The sequence below is a fragment of the Periplaneta americana genome, chromosome 15 (assembly GCF_040183065.1).
Source record: "Periplaneta americana isolate PAMFEO1 chromosome 15, P.americana_PAMFEO1_priV1, whole genome shotgun sequence".
Taxonomy (NCBI): domain Eukaryota; kingdom Metazoa; phylum Arthropoda; class Insecta; order Blattodea; family Blattidae; genus Periplaneta; species Periplaneta americana.
Window position 1 is genome coordinate 179,813,596 of NC_091131.1, and position 27,755 is coordinate 179,841,350.

A 27,755-nucleotide genomic window follows, 5' to 3' on the forward strand; every position below is an offset into this window, starting at 1 on the left:
TAAACAGGATAAAAACATTTCTCAGAAACACCATGGGTCAAGATAGGCTGAATTCGTTGGCTTTCTATTTTATTCTTAAGGAGCATCTCCATCAAATTCCCAACTTAAGAACAGGGTCATCGAAAAGTTTGCCAGAAAGGACAGACGAGCACATCTTCTTTATAAATAATTCTGCAAATTGGTGAGTTTAATGTTGAATTTGCGTTGTTATGTAGGTGGTAGTTTTAGTTATATTATTTTAAGTAGAAACAATTAACTAAAATGAAATAAAAAATCTTGGTGCATTATTTAACCCAAATCGCAAAATTTGTGAAATATCGGGCCCCACCAACAAAAATGATTACCAGCCGCCACTGGTGGGGCCAATTTTTTTAGATCAAACTCTGAACACTACAAAGTAACCTCGCATTTTCATGGAGTTTGTTGAGCAACTGGAAATATTATGTTTTATTTAACGACGCTCGCAACTGCCGAGGTTATATCAACATTGCCGGTGTGCTAGAATTTTGTCCTGCATGAGTTCTTTTACATGCCAGTAAATCTACTGACATGAGCCTGTCGCATTTAAACACACTTAAATGCCATCGACCTGGCCCGTGATCGAACCCGCAACCTCAGGCATAAAAGGCCAGCATTATACCAACTGCGCCAACCAGGCTGATGAGCAACTGGATGATGTAAAGCTAGGTCAAGGATATTTTCAACAAGATGGTGCCGCATATCATACTTCAAGCGAATTCATGAAGCTAATGGAAAGTTTCTTTGACGATTGGATAATTTTGAAGAACCTGTTGCCACCGAGGTCTCCGGATTTGACAACACCGGACTTCTTTCTATGGGGTTACACAAATTACAGAGTTTATGACACATGGTTCCAGTCATCGGACGATTTGAAGTAGAATATTACACACGAGATTAATGATATTGATAACAGAATCCTCTAAAGAGCAGCCAGTAACATGAACTGACGTGTTGAGTTGTGCCTTGAGCAGGAGGAAAGACATTGTCTGCATTTTCTATAGAGGTTAGTATTCTCTACATTTGAGGTAAAACAAAACTAGTGGTTAGCATCATTCTTATTGAAATAAAGGAAGATAGAAATGTGTTAGTTTTTTACGAATCACTCTGTAGTTCTATCACTAGATCTAATTATGAAAAGCATTTATTGAAAAATAATTAAAAATAGAAAATAGATTTACCTTTTGGAACAGGGATGTTGATATCATTTTTGGATTATATACTTCGCTTTAAGAAATTGTATTTTGTTCCACCTACACAATAGATACCGGTAGTATGAAAATCTATTTTCTTTTTACAAACACTTTTTTCATGGAGATGTTTTGTTTTTCTGCACAAATGGGGATTAATCTTCCTAAGTGACTCCAATTAGAAGAAAATGTCAAAATTGCACATTTACTATTTTACTTCAGTGCGTTATGATTAACAATTATAAAATAATCTGCTGGGATACAGTCTCCACTCCAGCCTTATTAGAGTGTTTGTGCGTTAAATATATTGCAGATTTGAAATTATTAATATCCTTTCAACCAGGTATTCACCAGAAGGCACTCTTCCATTAGGGGGCTGCAACTTTGAGCAATATATGGGACAGATATTTATAGGGGAAGCTGTTGTACTTAGGGACAGTTTTTAAAATTTCAGTTTTTTTTTTAATTTTTGTATAAGCATTCATAACTTTTTATTATTAACAACAGTAAGCTATCTTTGAAGTGTAAAGTATCTTTGAAAAAAATAAGGTTTCAATTAAATAACTTTCTGTATAGATGTTTTCAATTTTCATAAAGTGCTACATAGAGTCCCTAGGTACATCAGGGTAATGTACCTTGGGGCACAGGGTGATGTACCTTGGGACATAGGATGATATACCTTAAGGCATGGTTCAACATAATATTAATGTAACTAATATTTTATTAAGTTTATAATTGTACAAAGTACAGACAATTTACTGTTTTATAATTATTATTAATGATAGGTTTTGCTTTTAAATTTAATATAATAACAATAGTGATAATGTTGCTAAGTTAAAAGTTTTAAAATAGTTCACAATTTTCTTGACAGAAAACAATATTAGGCTTTCCAATTAAATGAATTTCTTATTATCCAAGGGCATATCCATCAAATGACATTTCGAAAACATATTCCTTAGTGCCCCTTAGGCTTGAACCTTTTGTTTGAGAAGGTGGGGAAGTTTGATCACAATATCCTCTGAAGGATGCTCAAAAATGTCTGATTGCTCATCATGTAAAAACAAATAAATTGTCATATTTAGTAAACTTCTTTAGATACTTACTTACTTATGGCTTTTAAGGAACCCGAAAGTTCATTGCCTCCCTCACATAAGCCCGCCATTGGTCCCTATCCTGAGCAAGATTAATCCAGTCTCTTATCATCACATCCCATCTACCTCAAATCTGTTTTAATATTATCGTCCCAGCTATGTCTCTGCCTCCCCGAAGCTTCTCTTCCCCCTGGCCTCCCAACTAACATACTATATGCATTTCTGGATTCGCCCATACATGCTATATGTCCTGCCCATCTCAAACGTCTGGATTTAATTTAATTATGTGCAGTTCTGCGTTGTGTAACTTTCTTCATTCTCCTATAACTTCATCCCTCTTAGCCCCAAATATTGTCCTAAGAACCTTATTCTCAAACACCCTTAACCTCTGTTGCTCTCTCAAAGTGAGAGTCCAAGTTTCACAACCATACAGAACAACTGGTAATATAACTGTTTTATAAATTCTAAGTTTCAGATTTTTTGACAGCAGACTAGATGACAAAAGCTTCTAACCGAATAATAAGAGGCATTTCCATATTTATTCTGCATTTAATTTTCTCCCGAGTATTGTTTGCATTTGTTACTGTTGTTCCAAGATATTTGAACTTTTCCACCTCTTCGAAGGATAAATTGCCAATTTTTATATTTCCATTTCGTCTTCTTTAGATACTGAACTTCAAATTATGTTTCGCAAAATATGTTCTTACAAATTCTACTGACAAAAAATGTATAATCAGTCTCTCTTTCCTGCCACACTTATGAGAACAAAATTTTCTCCTCTTATTTCTTCTAAATCAACTCAGTGTCATTTACAGTTGAAATGGGATTGGCTGTTTCAACTTCTTCCATTTCTGAGTTTTATCCATCATATTTCTTCTATCTCGGTTTTTTCTGGCATATCTGTTAAAACGCATGCCTTTCGTTTTTAGGTCTATGAGTTATTATTTTCCTTGGAGGAGCATAATTTACCTTTGCCGGGGTTTGTCTCTTGATTTTTAATTTGCTGCATGGCATTTCCACTGAAGCTGAAACTCCATGAAAGTCATTACGAAGTACTATTTTTGATTATTCATAAGAGTAACTTATTTACAAAATTATTTAAAATATAATGAGATCCACCTGAAAACAGTTGTCCCCAGGTACATCATCCCTAGGTATATTAGGAATTAGTAAAATATATCTCGGGAAGTTTTCAAGACTGAAGTATGGAAAACAAGCCAATAACCACATGGATTCATAACTGGAATAACAGGGTTTAAAAATGTAGATTTAAGTTTTTAATCGTGTATGTCAAGAATTAATTAAAAAAATATTTAATTAATTTGTAAATTACTTAATTTTCGGTTCAAAAACATATTTTTAAAATAAAATACCCCCCCCCCCCACCATTGCTTCAACAAAAAGTAAATCATTCACAGAACAGCTGAATGATGAAATTAAAGTGGTCAACTGGGAAAACAAAAATTTCACCACATAACCTTGAAAATAAACCAAGTGTCCCCAGGTACAACTTGTCTCTAGGTACAACAGCTTTCTCTGCTAGCAGAATGCTTGGTTTATCTATAACTTCTTCTAGCTTTACACTACAGTGTAGCCAAAGTCTATGCTACCATATAGTTGATGCTTCTGCATTCTGTAATGTGTTCCTTACTCATGATTGAGTTATCTTTATTACACATGGTGTACTCTACTCATTATGTTTGTTTGTTTCTTTATTTATGTACTTATTTACTTATGCATTTATTTATATATTTATTTACTTACTTACAAATGAATTTTAGAGAACCAGGAGGTTCATTGCTGTCCTCACAAAGCCCACCATCAGTTCCTATCCTGAGCAAGATTAATCCAATCCCTAGCATCATAGCCCACCTCCCTCAAATCTATTTTAATATTATTATTACAATGGTACTCAAACTATATCAGATCTTCTCCTTGTATCCTCAGATATATTTTCGAACACCAAAAGAATGATCATTTTACATTAAGGTAAATTCTAGAAAAAACTATTGAATTTGGAGTTGGTACACACCATCTATTTTTTGACTTCAGAGCTGCTTATGATAGCATTAATAGAGAATATTTGTATAATGCTCTAAGAGAACTAGATATTGCTGAAAAGTTGGTGAGACTGGTAAGAATGGCAATGACAGATATCCAAAGCAGTATAAGGGTCAGAGGAATGTTATCAGATCCATTAGATATTAAGAATGGTGTGCATCAAGGAGATACGCTGGCGTGTCTCCTTTTAATGTTGCATTGGAAAAGCTGGTAAGAGATGCAAACCTACTTAGCAGAGGGACCATATTTTATAAATCAGTGCAAATACTCGCATATGTCGATGATATATAGTGGCAAGATCTAGAAGGGCAATGGAAGGTGCATTCCTGAATATAGAAAAGGCAGGAAGGAATATGGGACTGACCATTAATCATGGTTGTGAAAAGACAAACCTCAAGAATATACCATCCTCAACAACAATAGGCAGATATGACTTCGAGAGAGTGGATGAATTTAAATACCTGGAATCAACAGTTACTTACTCTAATGATATTTCATATGAAATAAAACAGAGGTTAATAGCTGGCAATAGAGCTTACTTTGCCTTAAGAAAATTACTTTGCTCAAGAATTTTATCTTGTGCAACGAAGTAACCATCTATAAAACACTTATAAGACCTATACTAGCATATGCTGGTGAGATGTGGTCCCTAACAAAAAAAAAGACACTGAAAATTTGGATGCCTTTGAGAGGAAGATACTCCATAAAATAATTGGCCCAGTATATGAGAGAGGAAGATGGAGAAGGTGATATAATAATGAGTTGTATTCCATCTATGAAGATCCGCCTATTAGAAGAATGGTAAAAGCAGCAAGATTGAGGTGAGCTGGGCATGTGGCACAGATGAGTGATGTAGAAATTCCTAAAAGGATATTAAATGAATATGCCGGGGGCCAAAGAAGCCGTGGACAACCAAGAATGAGATGGTTGGATGGAGTTGAGGAAAACATATCGTACGTAAAATGGGATATAGGAATTGGAAAGCAATTTCGCAGGATCGAGAGAACTGGCGGAAAGTCGTTGCAGAGGCCAAGGTTCACATTGAACTGTAGCACCAAGAAAGAAGAAGAAAAGAATAATCATAAGATCAGGACACAGCCATAATCAAACTTCCCTCACAGAGAGGGCAACTGAAAACTAATATCGTGGAACATCAAAAAGGCAGATTGGTGTAAATTTACATCTCTTTTAGAAAATGAGTTATCCACAAGTAACATTGATTTTTCACAACATCCTAGCATAATAGGCAAGTATATTAATAAAACAAATAATCATATGTGCAAAACACTTCATCCCAAGAGGTAAAGTTGGACTTTTCAAATGTTTCTGGAATAGTAATCTTGAAACTCTAAAACAAGACTGTGAAGCCCAAAGAAAATTAGCTGAAGCTACTAAGAGCCAGGAACATATAATGAGATGGAGACAAGCAGTAGCAAAGCTCAAGTGGGCAATTTCTGAAGCCAAAAGACAAGCATTTCATACATTTCTTACACATGCAAACTCTCAAGACAATAATGGGTTTATACATAGATTCTTCAACAAAATTTTAAATAAGACATCAGCCACGTTAAAGCAACCCATTAATCATAGAAATAAAACTCTTACCTCTGATTGAGACATAGCAACCACTTTTGTAAAACATTACTCCAGTAGTCAAAAGGAGAGTTCGTATGCAAGAAAGGTGTCAAAAGATATCAAGAAATAACACAGAGAAAAAGGAATTAGGCCTAAATGATTTCAAAAGTCCAAGTTCCAATGCAGTCTTTGTTGCTGACTTCTCTTACCAGGAACTCTCATCTGCTATAAAGGATTTAAAAACCAGAAACTCTCCTGGTGAAGATGGAATTCTGGTGAGTTCATCAAACATTGGGTAGTGAAGCTAAGAAGTCAATTCTTCTATGGTTCAACAAAATTTGAAAGACAGGCATGATCCCATCTCATATCTATATCAAAGAAGGGTAAGGATGCATCACACATTCACACATATCTCTGTTCAGCATAAAGGCAAAAACTATGGAAAGAATGGTGAATAAAAGATTTAAATGACTCCTTGAAAATCTGGTATACTATCAAATGAACAAGCAGGGTTTCGAATAAATAGATCCACAAGCCAGCACAAAACTAAGGCAGCATATCAAGGATGCTTTAGATAAGAGCAAAGTTTTGACAGCAGTTTTTGTCGACTTTAGTAGTGCCTATAATTCTGCCTGGAAAGAAAACCTTATTTTAAAACTACATAAAGTAGGTGTTGCATTAAATATGCTCAAATGATTTGAATCTTTCATTGGTGAAAGGTATTGTTAAACATGGGAATTCATATTCTCATTGCAAGGTCTTACAAACAAGGTGATCTGTGGAGTAATGGTTAGTGCGTCTGGCTGCGAAATCAGGTGGCCCAGATTCGATTCCCAGTTGGGGCAAGTTACTTGGTTGAGGTTTTTTCCGGGGTTTTTCCTCAACCCTATATGAGCAAATGCTGAGTAACTTTCGGTGGTGGACCCTGGACTCATTTCACCAGCATTATCACCTTCATCTCATTCAGATGCTAAATAACCTAAGATGTTGAAAAAACATCGTAAAATAATCTACTAAAAAACTTGTGTTCCATAAGGTGCTGTATTAAGCTATACATTGTTTAACATTTACGTGAATGATTTAATTGCAGATCTAACTTCAGTAAAGGGAATTAAATCCTTAGTGTATGCAGACGACTTAGTTCTATGATCAGAAACATCGAAAAATAGAGCCACAAAAAATACTGAGAATGTATTAAATAAGGGATTAAACAAACTCGCAAATTGGTGCTGTAAAACAACATGAGAGTTAATCTTTCGAAAACTAAATTTCAATGTTTTTCCCTTGCCCATCAAAGCATTACTCCCAATCTTAAATATAATAATATCGCCATTTCACAGATTGATTCTTTCATATATCGTGAGTTCAATTTTGGTAATAAGTTAAGCTGGAAACTACAAACCCAAAAAATTGCATCTCGAGCTTCTAAGCATCTTAATATTTTAAAACGACTAGCAGGAAGTCAGTGGGGCTGTGCACGGCATACTTTTGACGCCCACCTACAAATCATATAGGCTATTGAACCATGTATTACTTACTGCTGTGAACAGCCTTGGACAATACACTTAACAAGCTTGAGTTGGTTCGATGCTGATTCTGGGAAAACAGATAGAAAAAAGAGCACTTCTTCTTCTTGAAAAACTTCTTAAGAGTTCAGATGAATTTTGGAGCAGTTATAAAACAAATGAAAGACGTCCAAAAACTCAAGTAGGCTTTCTTCAGTCAGTAAACAAGCTGAAATCAAACCTCCATTTAAAAATAGCCAGACAACTGTTACTAAATCTGTAAAAACCCTCTCGAAATTACCACTGTTAGGTCCTCCATAGATCTTGACGAAGTTTTCACTAAAAGTCAGGCTGACAAGGAAAGTTTAAGGCTCATGACTCTTGAGACTATCCACACCAGATAGCCAGGATCCAACTGGCTACACATCTACACTGATGGAGCCAAAATAGCTAGAGCTGGAATCTATAGTAGCCTGTTTTCATTTTATACCCCTGTAAGCCAGAATACATCAGCCTTTGGTGGGGAAGTCCAAGCAATTAGAGTGGCATTACAACTCACAGCCCGCTTAGGTAAATTCAGTAATGCTGTTATCCTCTCTGACTCTAAAACAGCTATCCAATGAACCAGTTATACTTTGTGGCCTGGTTCAATAGAAATAAAAGACTGCCAAGATATGCTAAAAGAACTTGCAGCAAACAATAAAACAGTTGCTCTACAGTGGATACCTGGTCACTGCTCAATCTATGGAAATGATCAAGCAGACTCCTTGGCTAAGAAGGGAGTTCAGCTCCCACTAACCTACTCAAAACCGATGTCATTCCAGTCTGTGAAAACAGCTGTAAAAGAGCTATTCAAGACATAACACCTGCAAGACCTAGCCTCAAGAACATCTGAGAAGCACTGGAGAGAGTCAATTCTGAAAATACCAATTCAGCCAAGAAAAAGTGCAGTCGCACTCTTTCGTCTAGCAACAGGGAGAAGCATATGTTTTGAAAGCATAAGAAAGAAGTTAAAATCTTCTATTAATTTTACTTAAATTAATACACCTAAATCAACAATAGAAATATATAAATCGTAATACCCCCCCCCCCCCCAAAAAAAAATTAATGACAAGGGCAAAAGCCCTGCATGATTTGCTGGCAAAACACCTTTTTGTTTTGGAATAACGGAGACACCATCCTGCAAATTGTGCAACTCTAACACAGAGATGCACCGACATCACCTTTCAATATGCCCTGGCTTACAGTCACTCACAGAAGTGGAATGCTATTGGAAACCAGAAAGAAGATGTTTTTTTCTATAAAATTGTTTCTTAAAGTTTGTTCACTTGTTTTCTTTGAAGATTGATGATTCTATAATCAATTTATCAGCCATTAGATAAATAAATAAATATTATCCTCCCATCTACATGCCGGCCTCTCCAAACGTCTTTTTCCTCGTGCCTCCCAACTAACACTCTAATGCAGTTCTGCATTCCCCATATGTCCCACATGTCCTGCTGATTACAAACATGTGGATTTAATGTTCCTAATTATTTCGAGTGAAGAATACAATACGTGCATTTCTGCATTGTGTAATTTTCCCCATTCTCCTGCAGCATATTCTTCTTAGCCCCAACTATTTTCCTAAGTTAATATTTGAGGAGAAAAATTCACTCTGGCGCCCGGAATCGAACCCGCGTCCTTGGTTCTCATACCAAGCGTTCTGACCACTGAACTACGCCGAATTCAATCCACAGCACCAGATCGAACCTTCCTCCTTCAGTATGTTTTCCTTTGTGGCCTGACTCCAAGTTAGGCATATATGTTGACATATGTCTAGTGTCAACTACCATTACACTAGGAGCGCACTCAGTTGAGTGACTTATTTGGCCGGGATTCCACAGTTATGATGCACTGCTAGCTGTGAGAATATTATGGATTTATTAATTTTTCTTCTCAAACATTACAAAGATTATTCTGTAGGATAAATTAATAAATCCACAATATTTTCCTAAGTGCATTATACTCGAACACCCTTAATCTCTGTTCCTCTCTCAAAGTGAGAGTCAAGTTCCACAATCATATAGAAGAGAACAATCGGCAATATAACTGTTTTATAAATTCTAAATCTCAGTTTTTTTTTTAAAGTAGTCTAGATGACAAAAGCCGGCAGTAGTGTAGCTACTGGCAGGGTCTCCCATGCCGGACAGGCCAAAGATGAGAACCCAGACAAAGAAGCAACCCAGAAGAGGATTCCCAACGGTTCTGAAGGTGGAAGAGGATTGAGAATCCCAACAGCGGATGAAGCGGAAGAGGCAATTCACGGGTAGATCAGACTCGTAGCTGTGGTGGAAGCAACTGATCTAGGGGGTGGAAACCCCAAAATCAAGTGACCCGGTCCTCCAGGTTGGGGGTTTGGCGTGTGGCTGACAACCCACCCTGTAAAAATCTTATCGTTAGGAAACCTAAATGGCCTCGGAAGGACTGCTCTACTGGACACCGACCACAGCAAAGAAAAAGGATTAATGATATTAATTGTGCGACTTGGAATATACGCTCTTTATACATCACTGGAAGAATGAAAGAATTAGCAGAACAATTGTCCGTGTACAAAATTGATATATGTGGACTACAAGAGATGAGATGGCCAGGTAATGGGGTAATACATAAAAAAAAATATACAATATTTTATAGTGGTAATGGAAAGGGGAAACATGAGTTTGGAACAGGTTTTTATGTGGCTAAGAGAGTGGCGGATAATGTTATTGATTTTAAACCATATAATGAGAGAATCTGCATGCTAAGAATTAAAACCAAATTTTATAATGTGACACTTATATCAGCCCACGCACCAACCGAAGACAAATTAGAGGAAACTAAGGAGATATTTTACAATCAACTAGAGAATGTATTTGACAGTATTCCCAAACACGACATGAAAATAGTTTTAGGTGATTTTAATGCCAAGGTTGGCAAAGAAGCCTTTTTAGCTCCAGCATGTGGACAACATAGTTTACATGATGCAACAAACGATAATGGGAAGAAAATGGTAGAATTCGCAATCGGAAGAGATCTAACAGTCGGTGGAACATGGTTTCCACACAAAAACATACATAAAGAGACATGGCACTCCCCAAATGGCCAAATATCAAACCAGATAGACCATATATTGACGGATAGAAGACATAGTTCAGCTGTAAATGATATAAGAAGCCTGAGAGGAGCAGATATAGGATCAGACCACTATCTAGTTAGAGCAAAGATCAGAGTAAAAATAGTAAAGGCAAACAAACAGGAAAGAAGAGAATGGATTAAATGGGATATAGATAAGCTTGAGAACAGAACCACCTCAGAGGACTACGCCAGAGAAGTCACTAACAACTTAGACTTAAATATATTTAATGAGAATGAAGATAATATAAACGATATGTGGAGAGAAATTAAAACTAGTATCAATAAAGCAGCTGATAAGATACTAGGTAGACAAGATAAACCAAAAAGAAATGACTGGTTTGATGAAGAGTGCTTATTGATATTAGAAGAGAAAAACAAAGCATATAAGAAGATGATAGGAAGATATACTCGGCAAAATGAATTAGAGTATAAAAATAAAAGAAAGGAAGCAAACCACATGTTTAGAAATAAGAAGAGAGCATTGCTACATGAGAAACTGAGCAATATAAGTATAGAATATAACAATCAAAATGCAAGAAACTTTTATAAGGAGGTTAATTACTTCAAGAAAGGATTTAAACCTCAAACTAAACTGATTAAAAACAGTAAAGGAGAAATTATTAGTAATGAAGCGCAAGCTTTGGAAAGATGGAAAGAATATTATGAAGACCACTTTAAACTAAGAAATGAAAGAGAAAGTGAGCAAATGGAACAAGAAGTATATACAGCTGAACCTTTAGTAGAACCACCTGAGATGATCGACGTGGAAATGGCAATAGAATAACAAGGCTCCTGGGTGTGACCACATAACAACAGAAATGATTAAAAAGGGTGGCAAAGAACTTAAAAAGACAATATTATATTTGATACAAAGGATATGGGTAACCGAGACTATTCCTGAGAAGTGGAGAACAGGGATGATAGTTCCGATACATAAAAAGGGTGATAATATGATGTGTGAGAACTATAGGGCAATAACTTTACTGTGTACAGTATATAAAATTTTGACTAACATCCTATATAAAAAAATGTTACCATATATGGAAGGAATAGTAGGGGACTATCAGTGCGGATTCAGACCGGGAAGATCGACGGTGGACCAGCTATTCATAATGAGACAAGAGACAGAAAAATGCTGGGAACAGAACATCGATTTACACTGCCTCTTTTTAGATTTTGAATCTGCATATGATAATCTAATACTTAGGACAATATGGGGACACATGGATCAACTCGGTTTTCCAAGGAAACTGATAAATGTATGCAGAATTGTGTCATCTGAACCAAAGGCAACAGTGAAATTAGGAAAGATCACAACTGAAAATTTTAAATTGGAGAAAGGAACCAGGCAAGGAGATGGGCTGGCACCTCTCTTGTTTAATATAGCCCTACACATTGCAATAATAAAATCAGAAGTCCAAATTAATGGAACTATTTTTAATAAGACACAACAGATTTTAGGCTATGCGGATGATGTCATCATCACTGGAAGAAGGATACAAGATGTTGAAGAAGCCTTGATAGCATTGGATAAGGAAACTCAGAAGCTGGGATTTAAAATAAATACAAAGAAATCTAAATTTATGTCAGTCACCAAAAGACAAAATGATCAAGTGAAGGAAGTTAAAATGGGAACATATAAGTTTGAAAAAGTAAAAGAATTTACATATCTCGGATCAATATTGACAGCAAATAATGACCTAAGGAATGAGGTACAAAGAAGAATAAATCTGGCTAACAGGGCATATTATTCACTTTTACCAATTGTTAAAAATAAAATAATATCTAGAGAAATCAAAATCAAGATTTACAAAACCCTAATAAGACCCATTATAACATATGGTACAGAAACATGGGTTCTGAATAAAAATACATGCAAACAACTAGCAGTATTTGAGAGGAAAATCTTAAGAAGGATATTCGGAGCAATTGAAACAGTGGATGGATGAAGAGCCAGATATAATAATGAGATATACGAACTGTACAAGGAATCGGATTTGGAGGCGCACATAAGATGTCAAAGACTGAGATGGTTGGGACACGTCACAAGGATGGAAACAACAAGGAAAGTGAAGATTGTCTTCAATAACAACCCAGATGGAACCAGATTAAGAGGAAGACCGAGAACAAGATGGTGGAACTGTGTACGAGTGGATGTGAATAGATTAGGAATAAGGAATTGGAGGGAGTTGGCGATGGATAGAGAAGGATGGAAGAGAGCCATAGAGGAGGTTAAGGCCCACTTGGGCTGTAATACCAAATAAGAAGAAGAAGATGACAAAAGCTTCTCAGCCGAATAATAGCAGACATTTCCTACATTTATACTGCATTTAATTTGCTCTAAAGTGTCATTTATATATTTTGTTACTGTTGCTCTAAGATATTTGAATTTTTTCACCTTTTCAAAGAATAAATTCCAATTTTTATATTTCCATTTCGTACAATGTTCTGGTCGCAAGACATAATGATGTACTTTGTTTTTTTCGGCATTTACTTCCAAACTTGTTTCAAGTAAAATTCCCGTGTTTTGCCTAATAATTTGCGGATTTTTCCCTAACATAGATCTTCAAGGTTTTCACAGCTGTTCTGACAAAGATGGCTGTGGATTGTATTTTTGGTTTGTTTTGATTAGCATTAATGTAAAATTGAGTAACTGCTATAGCAATTATTGACGCATTGTTATGTTTTTAGCATAATTTTTTCTTTATTGACTTGTTAGATCCTATAAGTTACTTGTTAAAACTGATAAACTTTGTATATTACACCATCTATAACTTATCATATGTGGGTAATCTAATTCATATTCATATTTATTATCATCATACGGCTTTCAGGTAGTGGTTTCCCTCACATTTCTGCATACGGTCCACCACTATCCTTGCTTACATTCAATCACACATCCTAATATATTTCTCCTATCATCTATATCTTCCAATTACCTAAAGTTAAACCCTATTTCTTCCTCCATCCTTTCTGATGTATGTACAGTATTTCCAACTTATCTCCCCTCAATCCCATTCCTGAATACTATGCAATACTGTCTACCTTTCTCTTACATAGAAACATTTTCGTCTACATCTACTCATCCATCTTTACTACCATCATTGTCATCTTTCATTACTGTTATCCCTAATTTTCTGTTTATCTTAAAACCTTTTTATCTCTGACTAGTATTCACTAACTTTTCTACTTTCTCATCTACATTATCGTATTATATTATTTGTCTCATTTATTGTTCCAGTGTTCTAATGCAGCCTTGCTATTACTTGTTCAATTCACTTATCACTTTTTCACTTTATTGGATAACTTTTACGGTTCACTCTCACTACTTGTACTCACCTTCTACCTCCTCACTTCCCATATTCTTCCTCTCTCAATTATATGCAATCCTAAATGTTATTTACTTACTATTTCCAACTCTTATTAGCCCAACTACTTTATTGCTTTTCTTCTCACTGTTTTATTCAGTTTATTTTCTCATTAACATTTCACTACTTATTCCTCTATCTTATTCACAGTTCCACTTCAGTTACACTAATTGATCTAATCCTCACATTTTTGACCGCATCTAATACCACAGACTGTCAGATTTCTCCTCTAGTTCACTTATTACACTTCACATGTCTTTGTTTACACTTACTTGTGTAATCTAATCATAAGATGCATTTTGGTTAAAAAAGACGAACGTTTTTGACTTTAATAAGTCATCAAGTCATGTAATGACATTTAGGAACACTTCAGTTTAGAGTGACTACCTGTTTCGGTATTGACAGGAAAAGTTTACAATTTGATGGTTTATTTGAAATAAAATTCAGTTAAAATTTGTAAAATCAATTTGAAGGTCTTGTTTAAAACACACAGAATGTATAATTGGGGTCACCCAATGACAATGCCTAATGTGAACATTATGTAGTTAAAATTAAGGCCTTTGTACAATTTACTTCATTTTGGATTGTTTATTGTTTAGTCAACTGTCCGAAGACAGATTTGAACCTCATAAGTAACACCAATATGGCATCACCCATGAGGCAACAAAAGCAGGAGATAATGGGGTAGGGTGGCCAGTTCCTTTTCCCCTCCATTGCATACATCACTGAATAGGCATATATTAGACTAATCAGACCTCAAATGTATACAAACAATTCTTCTCCCTTTGACACACATCATCAAATGAGATTTTTATTTATTTTATTTATTTATTTAACCTGGTAGAGATAAGGCCATTAGGTCTTCTCTTCCCTCTACCAGGGGACTACAACTACAATATTAAGAATACAATTACAATTATAATTACAATTAATATTAAATTTACAAATACAATAAAAATCAAAGTACTAAAAGATTAACTGATTAATAAAAGCTAGACAGTTTATTGTAAAAATTAAGAAGAGAGAAGCATTTCTTTTATTGATTAAATAAAAATTAAACCTACTCTACGCAGTAAGAAAATGCTTAATAAGCTTGCTTTTGAACGCTACTAAATTCTGACAGTCTCTGATGTCACTGGGTAGGGTATTCCACAAGTGCGAGAGTGAGATTATGTATGATGATGAATACGATGATGTCTTATGTGTTGGTATGGCTAGTATGCGGCTATTTTGCGTGCGTGTGAAGAGATTATGATATGATGACAGGTAACTGAAATGGGAGGCAAGGTAGGTAGGTGTAGAAGTGTGAAGACTTGGAAAAGGACAACAAGAGAATGAAAATTTCTACACTCGTTAAGCCGTAGCCAGTTTAGAGTTTGGATGGATGGGGTAATGTCAGCGTGATGGACATCGCAGACGAAGCGAACACAAGAATTATGAACACGTAATTTTTGCTACTGGTTGACATTGAGGTCAGTCAGTAGAAAATCATAATAATCGAAGTGGGGAATTACTAGTGTTTCCACTAGTATTTTCTTGAGTGATAGTGGAAGGAATTTTCGAATGCTGTTTAAGGAATGTAGTATGGAAAGCACTTTTTTGATAATATGGGTTACTTGGTTATTCCAGTTTAAATGCGTATCAAAGTAAACTCCAAGATGTACTGCGTGATAATACAGAGTGATCCGAAAGTCGCGCACATTAAAATTATATTGTCTATATTGAGTAGTGCAGTTGGAAAGTACTATCAGCATCATGGATATTAACAGCAACAAACCTAGACGTCATTGAGCAACAAACCTAGACGTCATTGTGATGTGTATGTATACACTGACGCTTGCAGTAGTCCTTTGTTTATTGCTGGGCAAACATATCGGTTTCCCAAGAGCAACGACTTTTCATTGTTGAACATTATTTTTCTAGTCATTCTAATGCACGTGTTGTAGAAGAATCTCCTAGGAATTATCCGGATGTGTCAGTGCCTAAAAACTCGACCATAATGAGATTTATCGCCCGTTTTAGAGAATGTGGATCAGTTGCAGTCAAGAAGAGAACTGGGAGACCAGCTATTTTAACTCCTGCTAAACTGGCTGAGGTGAGAAATGTGATGGAGCGTTAGCCTTCAAAAAGCTTCTGGAAACTCTCAGCTCACTCTTGATTTCCTATGGAAGTGCTCAGAGAGCGATGAAGCCATTACATTTTCGTGCTTATCATGTGTGCAGTGTTCAGGAATTGAAGGAGCCGGATAAACAAAAGCACGTAGTGTACTGTATATGGTTGCGGTCATTGGTTGGCAACCATGGAATTGCAGAGCTTGACCGTATGAGGCATGGTTTCACCTTAGTGGTTACGTGAACAATTAAAACTCTCGAATTTGGTCCACCGAAAATCTACATGTGTTCCATGAAACCACCTTACACTCTCAGAAAATTGGAGTGTGGTGTACTGTTTCACGTCGTCTTATAGTGGGCCCCATTTTCTTTGAAACTGCAGTGAAGAGTGTTGTGTACATAGACATCACTACACAGTTTATTGAGCTTCTTGACAATGATGAACGTGATTGTTGATTCCAGCAGGACAGTGCCACATGTCACACGTCTAATGAAACCATCCAGTTTTTTGCGAGTTTTTTGGTGAACTTATCATTTCTCAATGATTATGGTTCCCATGTTCCCCCGATTTGATATCCCCAGATTTCTTCCTGTGGGGTTATCTTAAAGAAAGGGTTTACAAAAGCAGGCCGCACACTGGAGGAACTAAGGAGGAATATAACAATGGAGATTAACAACATCAGTGTACGCAAACATGGTAAAAAGAATTTGTAAGTGCATTACTGAACAGAACTGTCATTTTTAGCGTATGTTGTGAAAAATGATGTAACTCATGTGAAAACTGATGTAAGTAAACATATTATTAAGATATGCGTGACTTTTGGATCACTCTGTAGATGTATGTATCAGCCAGAACCTTAATCAGAGGAATTCATTTTGAGTAATTTCTTGAAATCGTGTGTTAAAACAAAACTGAATAGACTACAGTGGACTATAGTGGACTTTATGTTGTCAGCAAACAGCTTGATACATTAAGAGGATTGATTGATCGATCGATTGATTGATTGATTGATTGATTGATTGATTGATTAATTGATTGAAATTATGTGGCAATAGATTACATGTTCAGGAATTTGTTATGTTGTGAACAATTCTACGTAAAATAATATATATTGTGCTGAAGGAATAGCCTCGACATGCCAGCAACATGAGGAAATCTGGAAAATTATACTTCATTTGAAATTTAAACTAGATGTGATAGATCTCTTATGTGGAAGTATCTGTTCGATTTTTACTTACATGTATTGTCCAAAGAAGAATGGTGAAAACTGGGGCGTTACTCACATACTGGATGTCTGAGCTTTACAGAAAGGTTGTCTTCTGAGACAAAACAGATCTTGCTGGTAGGAACTACTCACTAATCTGCATATATGTGCAATTAATATAACGAGTTATTGACTTTCGGCATAAGCTCAGTAAGTAATAGAATGTTTTGTTACAGGATTTAGCAATGTAATACTGCATGCATTGTATTCTTCATTTGACGTTATTAGGAACATTTAAATCCAGACGTTTGAGATGGGCAGGGCATGTAGTACATATGGGCGAATACAGAAATGCATATAGATGTGTTAGTTGGGAGGCCAGAGGGTAAAAGACCTTTGGGGAGCCCGAGACGTAGATGGGAGGATAATATTAAATAGATATGAGGGAGATGGGATGTGATGGTAGAGACTGGATTAATCTTGCTCAGGATAGGGACCAATGGTTCTTTTCAGCAGTGTTAATAATTGTACTGTTATTGGTTAATTTCAAAATTTTAACTGTGTTATTAATGTTAGTCAGTTTGGGGCCCTCTTCTATTAGATGAAATGCAATTTTTTTTTTCGATTATTACGAAAATCTGCAACATGCTTACTGTAAGTGATTCTGAAATTATTTTTGATGTGACTTATGCATATTTTGTTGTAATTTTTGTGGTTTGTTTTCTTTTTATAGGATACAGACCTCTTCACTAATCTCGTGACTCTGAGGAAATATATTGTAAGTACCTAACTAAACAGTAGGGTGGAGTGAAAAGTATAGGGAAATTTTTTATTGTTGAATTTCAAATCGGCAGGGTGTGCAAAAGTTGTGTATTGATATAGCTATTATTCATTTAAAATCTCAAGTTTCTATCTCAATTCTTTGATGCATCCCAAGCACTGTGAAGTACAGAACAAATATCGGAACATCAAACGGTTAAACATTTTTTATAATAATCTACAAATTACTATTTCAAAGCATATTTCAAGTCAGTTTAAACATCTAATGCATACACTTCACTTACAAATAGTAATTTAGGTAATTACTACTAAAATGCCCACTTAAAAAAAAAAAGAATAATTAAATTTTAATGAAATAATTATTTACTTATAACAGCCCTTGGACAAACGTGCATATTACAAATGAATAAATGAATACATTATACCATGTTTAGTTAGTGATACAATTTGCGTAATGTTTTGCAACTTATTTTCCAAATTTCAAGGAGTATATTCAGACTTTGTATTGAATGATTTCATTAGAGACCTTGATTGTAATTCTGCAAGAACAAAACCATGTCGACTGTCTTCCCCGCAAACACTTTTGGATGTTTCTGTTATAAGATGAACATAAATGTCAGTCGCTCGAGTGTGACATGGAAATTTGAGTATGTCAATGTTCATCTCCTGTCGTGAATGAATTACATCTAATATTTCTTCTTCTTATCTACATTCTTTGTTCTGATGGTTCGTGTCTCTGTGTTTCTTGCCAGTGAATGAGTTCAGTATAATCCTTAGCTTAAAAATTCACTTCTGGAACACGGAACATTCTTACCCTTGTAAAAGATTTCGAAGAATGTCTTGCTGCTATAATTCTTCTGAGTGCTAGCTGCTGAATGTCTCTTCTCTCATCAGTTATCATCGATGAAAGAATGTTTTAAGAATGAGCAAAGAAGCTCTTTCTCTGAATAACTGGATCAATAATGGCCTTTATTTCGAGACAGATTTATCAGTTTCCAGAGATGACGTGAACCTTCTGTTGATTTTGGTTTCATTTTAATAGAAAACCAGACTGGTTAATAACATATGTTGCAAGTATTATGAGTTTTTCAGAAGGTTTTTCTTACTGATATAGAGTCTCAATATCCTGCTTGCTGTAGTCAACCATCTGGAATGAAGGACTGGTCCTGGCTTCCTTGGCGATAATTCTGTGGAACAGACATCAGTTGATATAACTTGACATACATCATTCAGGTATTTCTGATGTGTACTTAGATCAGATCTACCTTTATACGATTATATTTTATAAGGGGAATATCTTCACATTTCTTTATTGCTTTCCCAATTGGTCCAGGCAGAGACATTAGGTTTACTGTGTTACCATCCATTCTGTGAAATAAATGTCTTAAGGGCAGGTGATTATTATGAAGAAGACAAAAAAAACCATTGCAAAGGCTGATTTAGTTCCACTTCCAATAGATGTATGACTCCACTTTTGACTCCAGCATTTACATTTGTTCCATCACATCCTATTACTTTGAGGTTTTCTAAGGAAATATTCTGTTTACGGAAAAATTATAAAATCTCTTGTAAGATAACTTTTTATTCACCATTTGGAACTGTAATGTGACCTATGTATCTTGAATCTGGTTCTTGAACAAGTATGTAATGATCTTCCAATTGAGTAGATGCATGGAATTTGTAACCCTTCTTAATTTTACTGTTTTAAGACCTTTTCTTCCATCGAAGTACAACCCATTAAGAGGGCGGGAATTTTCAGCAAATCTTTCCATAGCTTTCTGTCTAAACTTCTTCCTTTCTCTGTGTACTTTATTACAATCGATGACATTACTTGTCTCACCATCATATCCAACACCAATGTCTTGTGAAAGAGCACTAGCAATAGAGGCAGCTGCTCGATCTGAAAGGTCACGCCTTGCCATTTTTGGAACATGCAATCTCATTTGATTTTTCTTTGTTCTGGTTATTGGTTTAATTCTACTTTTATTTCCTTCCTCATCTTCTAATCCTGAAATGCTTTCAGATGCAGTATTTATTGGATATTCTGTTGACACTCACCTCCAGTCTCCTTTGTTCCTTCACCTTTCGTTGCTCTTTTTTCTTAATATGCCAGGTCATTTTAAGGCCAATACCACCAATTACCATTTTCTTCATGGTTCTCTGGTCAACAATGAACTCTCGCTCATTACTTGGAATCGTCTTGTCTTTTGGACACTTGCATTTTGAAAAGTCTGTACATTTGCAAAAGGCAATATCGAATAATTGTGAATTAGTAGTTTTGCAGTAGTTTTCAATTTTAGTTTTGTAATTCGTATCACTTTCTCTACCTTTGAATGGTTTCAATATGTTTCTGTATTTATTGTGTAATTGAATGATGTTTCAACTACACGTTTGTGAGAAATGTGAGGAATAGATGCTTTCCTCCACATCTTCTCAACATCTACGGAAATTATTTCTGCAATATCACTGATGTCTGGTTCTTTTGAATGAATATCAAGTTTCATCAGCACTGGTGGAAGTACATTTTCTGATATTTTTGCTGGAGTGTCAGATAGGCCTATTGGGCATTCTGTTGTGCTCCTTGTACTTGGGGTACCCTTACCCCTTTCCAATATCTCGCTACAACTGTGATCCTTATCCTCTCTCAAACTGAAAATGAGATAATATAATCAATTAAGTAATAAGAATAAAACAAATGCTCATTTTTCTTATTTTTAGCTATAAGGAAATTTTCGAAGCCTCTGAAGTGCATCTAAATATTAAAATAAATCCAAAAACTTTCATACACGATCATTTGACATTAAATGACAACTTTTGAAAGCACTGCGGAATTTAAATTCTGAAATTAATTTTTTCATTCCATCCTACTAAACAGTGAATTTAAGTAATTGCATAATATGTTGCTTTCGGGCTCTTACTTAACAGTAGTACCGCTGGGTCTTGATATGGAAAGTGTTTATCAGTATTGATTTTTTTTAATTAGATTAAATTTTAGAACGGAGATGTTAACAGTTTAAGAAAATATACTTTACTTCAAGAATTCTATTTTGTTCCATTTCCAAAATGGCTATTACGAGTTATTGTCTCCTTTTTTCGGCTCTACAATAAGAACTGCAGAGCTGCATAACCGCCACTTAAATGGACCTGTAAAATTAAAAATGTAAAACGTGTTTTTATGCAATCTAGTTCATTGTTTCGTTTATTTTTATAATTCACTCTCCTTCGATTCGAGATTTTACTGTCTGTAAGAGCCTTGAACTGCTCGAGAATTTTAGCTATAGTATACTTTTCGAATCTGTGATCAATTCCTGGAGCTCAACGTAGGGTAGTCAGCAGCAGGCAACTGGTTTTCTTCACCGTCCCATAAGACTGCATTAGAGCTGCAACCGAAGCAGCCCTCTCTGAATGTACAAAAGAACTGACAATAACCTCATCTCTTTATGACCTGCATTACAACACATAGGCTTCTGGACTAGCCTACTGAATATCATTACAGTTCCAGTGTGTTATAGTACTGTGGGTGGTGTGATGTGATTAGTCAGTGCGTCTAAGAAACTATTTTATATTAAAAATGAATGAAATGAAAACCTAATCTACCAACCCTTTTCGAAATTAAAAGAGAAATTGCACGTTAACTTAGGAATTTAGGACGTCCTACACCAAATTTAAATACTGAAATTTCTGGAAAAAGTCGAGGAAGTCATGTAGCCTACTAGTCATTTTAATACCGAAATGTGTAATGGAAACGATTGGTTTTTTGCTGCACTCATGAAAACGCTTTCTCCCCCACCCGTGTCTTCTGTTTGGAGGAGAAAATACATGGACAAAGACCGGAGTGAAGGATTTAGTTAATTTGACTTAAAAAAACTAGAAAAGCATGAAAATTCGAAAACTCATTTCAAGTCAAACAGATTTATCACTGCTAGAGATATTAAAATATTCTAACACAGCTTGATTCTGCGTATTGAATTAACATTCAGAAACAAGATGAAAATGTTTCTAAAAATAGATATGGTCTAACTAAAATAATTAACTGTGTGAAATTGTGTGCCGCATTTGAATCGGCGATGCTAGGACTTCCTGAATCAGAAGATTCAACAAACTGCGGTATATTTCGGATTTTGACAGATTTTACTCCACATTTAGATTAAACTTTTAAAGATCATTTATAGGGAACTACGAAAACAATTCAAAATTAATTGCTGGATAGCAATAAAATTATTGGAAATTTCTCTTCACTGCCACCAAAACATGATGGTGAAAGTTTGATGCAGACTATCTTAATGGAATATAGGCTTAATGGAAATTCAGTCATAATTGAACCATATGAATTAATTGTGCTGGTTAATGGTGGGGGCTAACGTAATGAGTGGGAAACACGGAGAATTTGTATTGTGTCCCACAGCTCATTTCTTGTGCTGTTATGCCAAAGAATTAAATTTAATAATGCAACAAACATGTTCACAAACTAGTCAAGTTACGATACTTTATTGCAAATCTGTAGAAACTCCCAGCTCTCTGTTTTATAATTCCGGCTGCCGATATGGGTGTAGGCTAGAAAAGTTGGCGTAATGAAATTTGGTAGGAGTTAAAAGGATTCGAGCAATAGCAAGTTCCTGATGGTTGTTCATTCAGGTATCGACATGTGGGGGATATCTCCACTACGTGACTAGTTGTGCCAGGTGGGAGAGGCGTAGCGCATGGGGTGGGCAGGGCACGCAGATGGTTGGAGTACAATTTCGAGTGCACAGTCAACTTTGAGAAGGGGTTGTAATTACACGTGTTATCCGATTTAGATGCAATAAACAGCATTTGTTTGCTAAATACACTATTTTTCATGCAGAACTGCCAACCTTTGCAACTGCGGGCCACTACTGCCTTTTATCCACCTTCCTTATTTCATAAGCACACGTCATATTCCATTCAGTTATAATTTATTATTCCATCATATAATTAAATTGTTTGATGAAATGGCAACGATCTGTTGCAAGTTGTATATGCCATGCACTATAATGCAATACCAAACAAATAACATAAAAATAAACATGCTTCAGTGTATAGAATTTGTGAAACTGTATCATTGCCATTGCAATAGCAATACTGCTGTGCGAAAATACAGTAGACCTTTTAGAATGAAGTTTCAGCAGAATCACTCCTTTAATTTGTGCTTCGACCCACTCTTGTTACTTCCGGAAAAACGTTAATGAAAGGAGTAAATCTAAGTATGTAAAGTGTGTAATCGTGGGACAGATTTACTCTTAATCTCGGTTATGTTAGTTTTAGGAATTGTAAAATTATGCAATATGCATGTGCTGTCGAAAATAGTATTAATCTTCTACTGTAAATTGACTAATTTTTCAGATACTGCTGTAACAGGGTAGAAATGAAATAATCTTGCGGATTTCCAGAGCGTATAGATCATGTTGTATCTAACAAAAAACTATAATACCATATTGATGGAAAGTTCATAGCTTTTTTTTTTTTTAGAAAAAAAACGGTTTTTTCTAAATGTTTAACAACTTGGATCGTGATTTTTGTCTATATCAATAGAAAATGTAATAAAGAATCATTTATCCCTCTGGCGTGTTTCAGTAATGTGGACAGTTTTCATGTAAATTTAATTTTAAAACCGCTAATTTCAAGTCACTGAACGATGCAAGCAGATTGTAACGTCGCAACCAGAGAGGAGGTGGAATGCAGCTCACCTAGGGAGACAGATCTGAGTTCGTTGACCTCTTACATCTGTATCACAAGAAGAGTGTGTTAGCGGCAATGTTGTCGGACTGCTGAAACTTCCAACTTAATTTTCTAATTAACTGTGCATTTAGTCACAAAACTTGTTACAGGTTTTCTATTCATTTAAATGTACCTTATCGTCCTTTTCAATCTGCAGGGTTATGTCACTTCCACCCGGTAGTTAGGGTTTAAGGAATTGTAAAAGCTGTGTTGGTCCTCATTGTTATAGGCTTACTGTTCTTGGAATTATGTAAAACGTGACATTGGTATAAATCAGGCCACTAAAGCTTAATATCTACTAAGAAGATTAACAAAAACAGTCTAGATTTGTTCTTATTAGCATTGGTGTAAATGAATAACTATTACTGACACCTTGCTATGTTTTCAACATAATTTTTACTTTCTTATTTTCTCTTTATAGGCAATGTTGTACGATGGGCGAGCAGTGTACAATGTACAGGAACTTGTAAGTAACTGATGAATTAATATAGTTAATAGTATAATATGTTGCTTTCAAGCTCTTCCTTAATCGTGGTATCCATTAGTAGTGTTCACCAAAAAAAATAAAGTTTTCTCAAAAATAGATTTAATTTTAGAAAGATGTTCATACCAGTTTCGGACTATACAGGATGTTTCTAAATATTTGTAACAACTGCCGGGAGGTGATTCCTACAGACATAACAAAAAGTAAATGTCCTATGAATATATTATGTCCTACAATGCGTTGTTACTGAGTTACATGCTAAAGCGTTACAGGACGTACAGTGGCCACATCACAGGAGATGCTGAAAGTGTCTGCCATGAGTAGCAATGCATGCAATGCAATGCCTCAACATGGACTGGTGAAGCCACTCAGTGATATCTGCGCCTTGTCGAATAGTTGCACAGACATTATGGATACACTGTTGCAAGTCGTTGATCTTGTTAACCGGAGTAGTGTATATCACACTTTTCATGTGGCCCCACAAGTAAAGGTCCAGTGGATTAAGGTCAGGAGACCAGGCAGGTCAATGCACTGGACCTCCATGCCCGATCCACCATCTTGGGAAGTTGTCCAAAAACCAGCATACATCCAAACTGAAGTGTGCTGGGACCCCATCATGCATGAACCACATGGTGGCGAACTGTTAGGGGCACATAGTCCAGTAGTACAGGCAGCATGTCCCTCAAGAAGGTAAAGTATGTTGGTCCATTCAGTCGTCGGAGTAGCATGCATGGGTTGGATATCATACCACACATTGAGCCCAAATCGGCATTGATGACTAGCAACAACCATAACATGGGGATCAAGATGTGACACTTTCAGCATCTCCTGTGATGTGATGTGATGTGATGTGGCCACTATACGCCTTGTAACCCTTTAGCATATAACTCAGTAACAACGTATTGTAGGACATTTATTTTTTGTTATGGTTGTAGGAATCCCCCACCCCCCGACATTTGTTACAAATGTTTAGAAACACCCTATATACCTTACTTTAAGAATTCCATTTTGTTCCATCTTTGCAATGGATATTACGAGTTATTTGCTCCATTTTGTCTAACTTTCTTAATTCCTAATCATTCCCTTCAGTTACAGTTTGTTATTTGAGTATGAATTAGTGGTGATTGAATTTTTTTTGTGCCAAGGCATGTAACAGTGGTATTGATCAAATTTCTCTAGGGCTTATTGTCTTAAATATGAAAATAAACACTAGAAGAAAGTCAATTCTCCTTATGCCTGATAAGAAATAATATGATATATATTAAAAACCATTTTCAAGTTGAACCAAATTGTGACTAGTTTTAACATGACAATATCTCTGAATAAAACAGAAACAATGGCTTTTCTAGGACCTCACCCAATTAGAGCAAAAATAGTTACAGATGGTAAAATAATAGAAGAAGTTAATACATTGAAATATTTGGGTTGCTCTATAACTTATGGGAAGAAGTTTTAAATCGATAATAAACTAAATATATTTAACTATTTTTGTGGTACATTTGCCGTACTTTGGATAAAAAGGTGTGAAAGGAAACTGTTGTTGTTGTTGTTATTATCTAATGTCGGGCTTTGGCAACGAAGCCATTAGCGTTCTTGCTCTCCAATATTTCTCTGTGGTGGATCCATCAGGTAGAACGTCACAGGTTTGTAGATGTTCTACAGTCATTTCTTCTTCTTTGTTGCATAGAGGACAATTTGGATTTGTGTAAATTCCTATTTTATTCAAGTGTTTGGCCAAATAATCGTGTTCTGTAAGCAGTCTGAATTTTGCTACTGCAAATTTACGTGGGATTTCTGGAATAATTTCTGTTTTTTTTTATTAAAATACTCCATTTTTTATCTTTGGCTTTGGTGCATAGTGCTTGGTTTTGCTTGATTTTATATTTATTTTTAATTAGTCTTTTGATGGATGTGAAAGGTAGGCTTGTATTTGTATTATGAATTAAATTGGATCCTTTTTTGGCAAGAAAGTCAGTAGTTTCATTTCCAGCAATTCCGCAATGTGCAGGTATCATGCAATTGAATTCTTTTCTGTAGTTTTTGAAGTTGTTGGATCATTTTGTGACATTCTTTAATTTGGATTGACATCATTTTATATGAATTTATTGCATATAATGCTGCTTTAGAATCAGAGAGAATGACAGCATTTTGAAATTTATCTATTCTGTATAGTAGGTGTTGGAGTGAGATATGAATAGCCATTATTTCCACATCAAAATTTGTTGTATGATATCCTGCTGGTTGATAAAATGAGAATAACGCACACGTAATTCCTGATCCTGAGTTGTTATCGATAGTAGACCCATCTGTGTAGATATGTAACCATTCTTCTGGTGGGTATCTATTGTTCACAGTTTCTAATGCCAGCGCTTTTAGTACAGGTTTGGAAGTTTCAGATTTTGTAACTGGTTCTTCTAAATCTAGTTGAATGTTAATTGGTTCCAAGGTTAGAGGGTTTTCTCTGCTTAAAATGATTTCTTTAGATTTAGGGAGATTCAATTCTGTTTTTATTTCCGTGACTTTGGACAGGAAACTTGTTTGTGTTTTCAACTTGGTTGGTTGTAACAGTGTTTTTTCCCATTTTGTTGTTGTTAACCATAGCATTTTTTCATGGTGTGTTAGTGCCTGCTCCTCTAGAGTGAGATATATTGAAGGGTTCTGGGTTAGGGCTTGCATTGCCGTGATTGGGGTTGATTTTGCTGCACCAGTTATTAGTCGCGGGGCCTGATTTTGGCATACTTCTAGTCGATTCAGGTTGAAATTATTTGCTGTAATTAATACCTCCGCATTGTATAGAAGTATTGGCTTGATGAATGTTTTGTACGTGATGTTCAAAGTCTGCCGATTACTACCCCACTTGGCTCCAGCTAATCTCTTTAAAATTGGAAGTCTTTTTGTTGATTTGTTTACTACTGGTTCAGTATGATTTTTCCAAGATAATTTTGAATCAAAAATTGTCCCTAAATATTTCGCTTCATATGTTTGTCTCAGGTTTGTTTTCTTGAACTGTAGATTTAGTTTAGGGATTTTTTTCTTCAAGCTAAATATTTGAAACGTCGTTTTATCAGTATTTATGGCCATCAAATTGTTGTCAGTCCACTTTTCTAATAGGATCAGAGCCTTTTCCATTGAAGTTTTGGATTTGACTATTTGTGGGGAAGATGTCCACATGACCATGTCGTCTGCAAAAAGAGCTGTCTTTATTTCTGGGCTTGAAACAGCTGGGGGAGATCGTTGATGTAGATGTTAAACAAGGTTGTACTCGGTACTGCACCTTGTGGGAGGCCGATTTTTATTTGTCGGAATTTGGAAGTACTGTCATTGTATTTTGTAGCACAGAAACGCTGGGAAAGGAAGTGAGTGATCCAGTTTAGCATGTTGTTTTGAATGCCTATTTTTGTGAGTTTTTCAAGTAGTTTATACCGCCATACTGAATCGTATGCTTTTTCAAAATCAATGAAAACTGATAGCGTAT

General features: G+C 35.6%; 1 protein-coding gene across 2 annotated transcripts in view; it reads left to right on the forward strand.

Moving 5' to 3' along the window:
• LOC138715560 (uncharacterized) overlaps positions 1-27,755 on the forward strand; it is a 135,002-nt gene that overhangs the window by 25,489 nt on the left and 81,758 nt on the right. For both annotated transcript variants that reach the window (XM_069848631.1, XM_069848630.1), the window contains exons 3-4: positions 18,014-18,058; positions 24,218-24,262. In XM_069848631.1, the coding sequence (XP_069704732.1) occupies positions 18,014-18,058; positions 24,218-24,262 (90 nt within the window). The remainder of the gene's footprint in view (positions 1-18,013; positions 18,059-24,217; positions 24,263-27,755) is intronic.